The following is a 10,362-nucleotide window of genomic DNA, read 5'->3' as shown; positions in this document are numbered from 1 at the left end:
CGTTACCAGATGCATATGTTACCAGTCCGCGGACCGGTTGTGGTGAAACGTGATTACTGCTGACATCAAAACCACGAACCAAGAACCACGTTTCATGGCATGGATGTTTATTTTCATGGGACAATTGTGTGATTACTGAAACAGCGGCCCGTTTTTCTTCTTTTTTTTTTTTTAGCACCAAACAAAACAGAGTGGCAATCTACCCAGTTTGACAATCTGTGAATGTACTTAAGTATGAAGTTGGCCCTAACAAAACAGAAGAAGTGGAATTAGAAAAAAAAAAGTACCCCGATGAATGAAAGTTGAGCACAGGTTTCAAAGGTCAGGATCCTCCCCCCTGAGTGTGTTGAACTCTTCAGAGGCTGAGTATTTATCAGCACCGCGACCAGGTGATTGTCGAAAGCCTGCGGAAATTTCATCAAAGGTACGTCCCTTGGTTTCAGGCACCTTGAAGTAGGTGAAGACGAAGAAGCCCAGCAGGAAAACGGTGAAAATGATGAAGACATAGGGGCCACAGAGTTGCTGTAGGACGACACAATTGTTGTATAGTGCAGCACAGCATGGAAAATGGGAAAATCAACAGTTTTTTGTTTAAATCAAAAGTGGACCACAAGTATTGACGCCATGTCACTTAATTCCAGAGAGAAGGTAAGGGGGAGCAGATGCAATTGGAATTAAAGTAATTACATTAAGTCTTGGCTGTACAGAAGCTCAAATAGTTCTACAAAATACTCATAAACTGCACACGTGTCTGATTACTTTATATCAGAGAAAGATCCATATTGATTTTGAAGGATATCTGATCCGAGATGATTTAGGAATTCGGGTGATACATTATTGAGAGTGATACATTTAGCAAAGCTTACCTCAACATACGGAAAGCTCATGCCAATTGCAAAATTGGCAGACCAGTTGGAGAAGCCGGCAACTGCTATGGCAGCGGGCCGGGGCCCCTGACTGAAGAGCTCTGCCACAATGAACCATGGGATGGGGCCGGGGCCAATTTCAAAAAAGGCTACAAAGCTAAGGATGGCCACAATGCTCACATAGGACATCCAACTGTATTGGTCCTGTGGGGCACAAAGACATTCGAATTCCATATGACAAACAGGAAAATAGCAGAGGACAACGTAAGAGCAGTCACTGCAACAGAAACATCCACTTATGGTAGTAACTCAAGCACTTACTAACAAGGCCATAGCAAGCGTGAGAGCAACTGCAGAAATTGCCATCCCCATTAGACCAGTCAGGTGAAGTGGCCTTCTGCCCACACGCTCCACCACAAACAACTGCACAAACGTAGAGCGTCACCCGCATTCTGAACTTAACGACAGTTTCCAAACTGTTCATTTTGTGACTTACAGAAACCACTGTGAAAAATGTGTTGACTACTCCAGCTCCGATGGTTGCGTAGACAGGCTGGGACACACCTGCTCGTGCAAAGATCCCGGTCGAATAGTAGAACACCTGAATATGAAACAAAGATCAGAGTTTGGGATGCAAATGTATGGTCATTTTAATTGGAGCGTAAAGCAACTTGTTAAATTGTGTTTTGGTGACTCCTTAGGATATGTGGAAAGCTTTCATTTTGTTTCGTTTTCTCCGGATGTTTCGTTTTGTTTTTTTTCCTGTACAGTGATCACATGTTGGTGACAAAAACATAAGCGTTGCTGACAGACTTACAGCGTTGATCCCAGACAGCTGCTGCGAGAGCTGCAGCATCACAGCAACAAGGATGGGCTGGCGATAGACGGGAGAGCGCAAGAGCTCCAATATGGTCACTTTTTTCTCCGCCATCATCTGCCTGCTCTCTTCTTTCATTTCCATCATGTCCTGGCTCACATCATCGGTGCCACGCAGCTTCACCAATACTGCAAAGCAAGTTGGAAAGTATGAATTGTAAGATGAAGACATTCGTATTCATTTTCAAATATACTGTATGTGGAAGTATAGCAATCCATTCGTTTCCTATAGGCAAGGCAGCTTTATCGAAACAGAGCCTATTAAAAAAAATACACAGCTAGCTTTTAAACACCTTAATAGATTTTTTTTTTTTTTTTTAGTAGACAGAAATGGACCATTACTAAATACATGTTTTATTTTTTTCTTACTTGTTTCAAAATGTCATCACTTTTGATCTCATGTGCCATACTCCTAATAAATATCGCAAGACCCACATTTGGTTAAATACTTTGAGATTGTCTCACCATTGTTGGCTTTACTCTCCTCATTGCAGTTGATGAGGAGGTATCTTGGGCTTTCTGGGCAGAGGGGCAGCAGGAGAGATTGCACAATGGCTGGCAGCAGAGTAAACCCTAACAAGAGTGGCCAGAGGGAATCGTTCCCCATGATGGATTCGATCCCCAAAATCTGCACAACATGGGAGAGACATTTTTACATCTGCAATTGCTGTGAATAATTTACGGTAAGTTTTGTGTTTTGTTCTGGGTTTTTTTTTTGCTGGTGAAAGTCAAGTAATTTGGTTCAGAAAGGCAGCACGAACAATGGCATCCCCAGTAATGCTTACTGAGTTGAATTGAACCTAGGGAGTTTGTTCACTTAACTGGACATACTGCTCTGCTTCTTGGTGGCGGTGGAAAGCAGTTGCAGTTTATAATCAATGGAAGCAATCAACAGAGCCAATGAAATCATTTAATGACATAATTAATTCAACGTTTATTTAATTCATGACACATTTAATTAAATAATGATTTTATTCAATTGTTTAAAATATTTTAACTTTTGGCACTTTTGATCCATGGCTCCATAGCTAAGAAGTCTGAATCTTTTTTTACTGTCTGAGTTTAACCCCTGAATTTGTTTTTATTTTTTTTTTTTACTTTTATTTTTTCTTAGTCATTCATTGCCATTGATAACAACATATGTCAAGATCCATTTCTACTGGGCTGGCACTGAATGAATTAAATTCAGTTTGTTTTATTTAGACATTAGAACAAGTTTGTTAGTTTTTTTTCCCGTGTCTATTTTTTCGAATTCTGTTGGTTGTTTAGTTTTTGTTCGTTTTATTATTCATTTTTTACCTTTTTTATGTTGCAAAGCCACCACATTAAAAAAACAACAACTAATATTTTAGTTTCAGTTCATTAGATTGTCTACTTGACATGCTGATGAAATCTGCTCATCTTATGCCACCATCAGGTTAAGGCATATGAGTGCGTGTTTACAGTTTGCCCAAGTTCAATAAACAGCAGAGAAGTGCTTTGGTGACTGTGCTTGTCGGGGAGAACGCTGTAGTTGAGGATGAAGGAATTTACCTGTGCCAAGAGGATGCCGATGACAACACCCAGTTGATGCAGCGTGCCCATTGCGCCGCGGAGAGACGTAGGGGAGATTTCCTCCACGTACATGGGCACAAAGCCAGTGGACAAGCCGGAATACAGGCCCACTGTGAAGCGGCCAACGATGAGGAGTTCCCATGAGGCAGCCAGCTTGGAGAAGACCATCATCAAAGCAGCGATAACGGCAAGCGTGTTGGCCATAAGCATGGAATTCCTCCTTCACAAAAAACAGACAAAATACATATATATATATTTCAATCTCATTCGTTTTTATATTTCAATCTCATCCATTTTTAATTGGCTCAATATCAACAGGTGCAGGACTCCAACCTGCCAAAGCGGTTCACAAAGAGGCCAACCGAGAAGGAACCGAACATTCCTCCCACGGAGAAGATGGCTACTGAGAGGGACCACAGTGCTGTTAGTGCACTCTGAGAGATGGGCTGGGAAAACCTGCTGGTCCACGTCTCATTGTAGAAATGTTCAATAATCTGAATCACAACAAACAAAAAGAGAAAAAGTAAGCTGGGGTTGTGTTACCTTAACTTACTGTCAGGTCCACCAAAAAAAATGACTACTCAAAATGTAATTGGCACACTGTACATGGAAATGAAGAACTGTACATAGTAATAAGCTGACTTGCTTGATTTTCTTATTTACATATTGACTTTTCACCATCGAGTTTCTGTATAATATGTGACTCCCATGCCATTCAAAACATACTAGGGTGCATGGACAGCTTCACTCCATTCTTTCAGCCTGAAATTACTCGGAGTAGAACAGAAAACAAAACAAAACAAAAATCAAAACAAGACAAATATGATCCTGGTGATATAAAATCAGGTGTGTTGGAGATGGAAACATCTGAAACATCGGGATAGTGGCCCCAATGACCAGAATTGGACATCCCTCACCAAGAGACATTTGAATTCCTCAACTTCAAGGAGAACTTCACCCCTACTGAAAGATGCAATGCACACGTTCTTGGATTTTTGGCAATGTTCCAAAATATTTTTCAGTACCGACTGCCATCCTGGCAGCTTCATACACCTCTGTGAATGCTGACGGTCACAGTTCAGTGGCGCTGTAATTACATAATCATGTGTAAATAGCTCACCTGTCGCTATGACTTAAATATGTCAGCCCGTAGGCCCACACATATTCTCAATACACATGCACCTGTTGACGTCTTGTTTGGCAATAACCATCTTGAGAACTGGAATCTTGATATTATACACATTGGACTTGATTGATCATCGGGAGATGATTCAACAGATTTGTGACTCATGCTGGTGCTCTGTTTCCTGCTCTACACGAACTCTTTCAATGCCATGGATGAGAATTCTCGTCTTTTTAAAATACTGTACTTTGTTGAGTGTCAATGACGAGAATCCGGTTTTCTGACGAGATTTTTTTTTAATTAATACATATTCACATACTCATACATATAGCTATACTGTATATACTGTACTGACACCCTTGACTAGCACCCTTTTTACGTCAATTGAGCACTGCAGTGATTAACTGTGATCATTTGATGGCAGTGTTGCTCACACGGGGTAAGAAAGCCGGACCAAAGCCGGCCAAGAAGAAGAAAAACTGGAGCCGAGCAGTTGGGCGGGGGAAGAGCAAAAACGCACGCGATGGAATCAACCCATAATCAGGTAGAAAGCATGTCTCCTCGTAGGGCAAATGGTGAGGCCATATGCAAACTTTCTTTTTCCCATCAAAAACACATTTCATTATTTTTGGTCATGTTTCTTTGGAGGACGGTTAAGATCATTCAGATACCTCTAAAACAAAAACATTATTTATAATTTATAATCATTATTTTGCAGACAGCACAGCTTTTAACAAAAGCCCATTTTCTCTCGTTTTTTTTTTTGTCCAAAAATACAAACAGTTCAACATTTTTGAAATGTTGCGTGCATTTCTCAAAACTTCGAGTGTGTTTCGATTTTTGTAAGGTTATTGCTATTTTTTTCCGTATCATCTTTTAAATTACGTTTTTCTTTTTTTTTTTTTTGTTTCGTCTTTTAAAATACGCTTTTCTTATTTGTTTAGTGTTTTCTTTTTATTTGATTCGGTATTTGTTTTTTATTTTTTCATTTGCACTTCAGGGCCACCGTACAAAAAAGCTCAATGCCTCTCAAATTGTTGAGACATTTTCAAACAATCATTACTAAAGAAATTAAAATTTTCAAATTGTCATTACTAAAGAAGCTAGAAACATACTTTTTTCAGTTTGTAGAATAGAATCTTTCATACCATGCATGTTTGCATATAGATAACAGGAAATATTTTGTCAGCGTTGAAAGATGATTAAAAATGGATGGCATGATAAAGAATAACTTGGACACACACAGATCTACCCCTGAGTGAGATGCTGTGTCTCCTTGTCTGCGTCACTGAAAGATTTCTGGCTACTGTCCTGTCAGAGCCCTACTGCTAATAGCAAAAAATATTGGGGCAATTGCTTGCTTAGAATTTTTTTTTATAAAACCATAAATTAGGTTTAGCCAGGTTTAGGCAACTCTGGTCCTAGAGAGCCGCTATCCTATCACTTCAACATACTTCTTTGAGACCAATTTTTACACCAACTCAAGCATGGAGAGAGGTTTACACATGAAGCCTGGATACCAGTGTCAAAACTGAGGCAGATGTGCAAACTACTCCCCACCGTACCACGATGAGGAAAACTTTCAACCCGCTGTAATCCTTTAAGATGCCAACATAGCACTGTATAATCCAATTAACCTGCTCCATGTCACTTCAAATTTCAGTTAAACCTTTTCAGCGACTCACAATAGCACGCAAAGCACAAGCGTCAACCTGCGTGCATCTCAAAACTTACATTGCAAAAAGGAGGAGTGAGAGGATTTTTAATGATATGTCTACGAGCATAAGACAGAAGAACAAAATATTTCCATGTAAATCCTTTTCCTATTTTTGAGTTAGGTTGTGCTAAGTTACCACCTCTGCATTTCACACAGCTGTGATACTCACATTTTGAGGAGCATTGATGACACCAGTATTGTAGCCGAACTGGAGAGAGCCAATCACAGCTGCGCCTACAGCTAGCATCAGCTGGGGTGTCACCTGTTATATGACACACAAGGTCAAAAAATATATTTCTCCAAAAAAAAAAAAAAAATCCATATTCATTAGTGGATGGTGTCGAGAATCACTTAATAGATTGGATAGATAAATTGATGAGAACTAAAAAAAACAAAACAAAACATGCATTAGTGTTAGTTAGAAGCAATTCCCCCCAGGGTACACCCCTCCCCCATCGATACTCACCCCTGCAGTAGCATACAAATGAACATTGCCTACAGTCATAAACAATAATAACTGCATCTATTATTTTCATTTTTTGAATGAATGCTGTGGCTAGTGGGTGTGTACTCTATTTTAAAAGAAACTAAATTCCTGGCCACTTGTTACAGTTACAGTTACAGTTAAGTTACAAGGATCACTGTCTAGTCCGACTGCATTTAATTTAAGTAGATAAGCTTTTTACAATAGAGTACTATTACTATGAGCAACCTGGTCACCACATAGACTAAGTGCTCTTTGTGCATCTTTTTTTGTCCATCTATCCATCCGTTTTATAAAGCGTTTGGCATCACTTTCTCCTTTTATATACTTGTAAGAAGAAAAAAGACTTTTGAATATAATTACAAAAGTAATGTGAGAAGTTAAATGTTAGGTAGGTTTTACACAATTTAGCTTCGGTAACCCGACACAACAAAAACTTCTTTGCATACAAAATAGTTGACCGCTTTCATGTTACATTGAAGAATTTTTTCAAAACAACATGGCTCCGATAAAGTTGTGAAGCCAAAAACACAACACAACAAAATCCTCTCTGCATACAAAATAGTTGACCACTTTTATGTTACGTTGAATATTTTTTTTTTCAAAACAACATAGCTCTGATAAAGTTGTGAAGCGAAAAACACAAAGTTATTCTTCGATAACAACTGAAAAAATGCCCCCATCTTTTATGTGTGTAGGCTAAAATACAAGGAGTCCCTTCAAAAATCTACTCAAGCGGAATAATAAATATATTTGATGACAAAAAATGTGCCTGCTTGTCGACAAACCATTCTAAAGTAACATTTACAGGGTCGACTCATGCTGTTGACTGCAAATCGTGGCTACAAAATGGCCACACGGGCAGACAATCCATATATCGTGATTTGAGGAACTCAACTTTCTTTTGACAGAAAAACCAACACATTTATGAATTGATAGTGAGAACTAATCCTTGAAGGACTAGAGAAAATCAAATGTAAATTGGAGACCGCTACAGTACTGGCTGACCTGTGTAATCTTGACACTTGGCGGGAACTGCAATACAGTACTACTCAACAATCTTATTAGTGACTCGACAGTCAACAACAATGGAAACAAATAACAGTAATCAATAGCAATAAAAATGATACCTTTGAAAGTGCTATTATATTCTCCAGCCTTTTCTTTTAAAAAGACTCTCATTAGGTGAGTGCATATTAATTAGTTTGACCAAAAATTGCTCAATTGTTTTCCATCAGAAATATCTTTCTATCATTTCTACTTTCACTTCTTACACACATAGGAAATGTTACCTCTCCAATGCAGTCCATGTTGACTTTTTGCACACTTGAATTAAATAGAAAAATTAATTTCTAGTAATCCGTTAGGGAACTATAATTAACTTTTTAAAAACCACATGGTCATGTTGTTCTACTTGAGTAGACGCAGCTCTACAAAGACACGAGCAAATGTTTTTGCAGCGCATCTCAGCATTCCATGTGCCGCACTGCACTGAGCAGCTTAATGACATCAGCCCTAAGTGGATCTGGCTAGATCACCGTGTTGATTGGCTGAGAGGGAAAAACAAGGTAACCCATGGTCACATCACAGTCACAATGAGAAACAATAGAGCCAATTTGTTCAGGATATTCTTCCACAAATCTTAGAGTTCACACAAACACAATAAGAAGATAGTGTGTGTATGTAGATGCTTTGAATTAGGGCTCCAACTGGCAGCTATTAAAGTAATTGATTAATCTGTAGATTATTTTGTTGATTAATCGGGTGAATTGATTTTTTTTTAAACGTCTTGATTTCCACTGCTTTATTAAAAACTGACTTTTTTCTTAAATATAAATTCTTCTCTATGATTTGGTTGTTGGTTTGGGCTGTAATGTCAGAAAAACATTAATCATTGTTTTACAAAGTAAAAGCAGATGTTTGCAAAGGCCTTATTTTAACCATTTCATCATACTTTTGCAAGTCAAATCAAATCAAATTTTATTTGTATAGCCCTGAATCACCAAAGTCTCAAAGGGCTTCATGGGTGAAAATAGGTCATATGGAGACTTCCTTTGCAGAAAATACGTCGTACAGAGACATCTTTTCATTGTCGGTACACAACAGCATCCCATGCTCAAAGCTCCCAGAAGGGGAGGGAAAAACTCAAAAACCCCAAATTGGGGAAAATCAGAAACCTTGGGAAGGGACCACAGGTGAGAGGAGCCCCCTTCCAGGCTCAGCAGGTTGAAGTGCAAGTGGCTGAACGCTACAAACACAGGAAGGAGTCACACAAACAAAAACTGAAAAAAAAACCCTCTAAGCAAAAAAATGCAAACACATTCTAAAATATGCAGCAAAAAGGACACACTTGATCAAAATTAAGTGGAAGCATTTCAACAATGTTAAAACGGCTCCTAAAGAAGATACAATCAATAAAAATGAAATGGGAGCAAACTTACAACAAAATATTGGCAAAAAAACAAAAACAAGATTAAAAGAGCTGCAAGCAAAAAAATGCAAAAAAAAAAAAAACCCCTGCAAAAATGATTCAACTGAGAGGGTGAGAGAGTGCACGAGGGAGAGTGAGAGATTGAGTGAGCAAGCGTGAGATACAGTATTTCAAATCTCTTTTAATGTGTTTGCATTATTTTTTACAGCTCTCTTAATCGCAGTGTTGTTTTTTTGCCTTTGTTTTAAGAATAAGTTTGCTTCCATTGAGTTTTTTTAATTGCATTTTTTTGCAGTTTTATTCTATGTGCTTTTTTTTTCATTCTTTCCTTTTTTAGGTTTTTTTTTTGGTTCGGCCCATTCCTGTGTTTGTAGCATTGTGACAGTTGCAGCGCATTTGCCCCCATTGGCCACTTTAGTAGGGTGTATGAGAGCACTTCAGCTATGTACTCTTATTTAGCTCGGAGGGGAATTACTGCAAGACTCTAACTTAGTCTCCTCTTTCTGCAGTTTTTTTTTTTTTGTTTTAAACTGGTCAGCACTGCCATTAGATTCATCTTTGTATTTTCACTGAAAACAGCTGCCCACTGCATGGGCAGCATGCGTGTGACACGTGATCGTAAATACTGGGGCTGGTTACACCTGCCGCAGCTCCCACAGATAAGTTATTTGCAGTTATTAATGTTTAATGCATTGACTGACTTTTTTTTTCTGTCTGAGTTTGAAACATCCAAATGCATTTGAAAGCACAACAAGCACGGCATACACATTAGCAGCTAACACTGGGGACTTGTGCTGTCTCAAACCATGAATGTGTTATTAATCAGCCGTTTCGTCACATTTGTATTTTTTTTATTTGATTGCTATTTTTTTTTTACATTTATTTTTCTTTTTTTTAATGGTAGTGTGTTGATGTTCTGATCATTTCTGTGATGACACAGGATAAAAAAAACCAAAAAAAAAACATGTCACCAGTATGCTAGCTAGCCATTCCAATAGCATTTTCAAAGGCCACCATCGAAATAAAAGTCTACTAAGCTTATTGCATTTTCATTCTTGTATTATTTAAGGTTGTTTATTTTGAAGTTGGACTTGGTGATAACGGTGGTGGTGTCTGACGTTGTTCGCGTTCTTTGATATATTTATTTTTTGCCCTTAGTCCCAGGAAACAAATGAAATCTTAGCCCTCTTTACTCGACCTGCTGAAATGCTTTACAGTATTTGACCAGCATGCGACACCATCCTCCATCTCCTCTATGTCCATGTGAAAGTCAGGCAGATGCTTTCTGGTTTTTGTGTCATCACAACACCC

The 10,362-nt window shown here is 38.5% G+C and overlaps 1 protein-coding gene across 1 annotated transcript; it reads right to left on the bottom strand.

Moving 5' to 3' along the window:
• Window positions 1-86: 86 nt before the first annotated feature.
• On the bottom strand, window positions 87-8,104 carry LOC148427640 (solute carrier family 2, facilitated glucose transporter member 1-like). The gene is made up of 10 exons (XM_088407114.1): window positions 7,913-8,104; window positions 6,306-6,398; window positions 3,630-3,790; window positions 3,276-3,516; window positions 2,208-2,370; window positions 1,684-1,871; window positions 1,363-1,467; window positions 1,188-1,289; window positions 867-1,070; window positions 87-522 (listed from the first exon to the last, which is right to left on the bottom strand). Exons 1-10 carry the CDS (start codon window positions 7,928-7,930, stop codon window positions 316-318), a joined length of 1,482 nt encoding a protein of 493 aa, XP_088263240.1. The 5' UTR covers window positions 7,931-8,104; the 3' UTR covers window positions 87-315.
• Window positions 8,105-10,362: the final 2,258 nt, after the last annotated feature.

Source organism: Hippichthys cyanospilos, chromosome 2 (assembly GCF_059441005.1).
Source record: "Hippichthys cyanospilos isolate Australia breed blue-spotted pipefish chromosome 2, RoL_Hcya_1.0, whole genome shotgun sequence".
Lineage (NCBI taxonomy): Eukaryota > Metazoa > Chordata > Actinopteri > Syngnathiformes > Syngnathidae > Hippichthys > Hippichthys cyanospilos.
The sequence above is the reverse complement of the archived record's forward strand: the minus strand, read 5'-3'. Positions and strand labels throughout refer to the sequence as shown.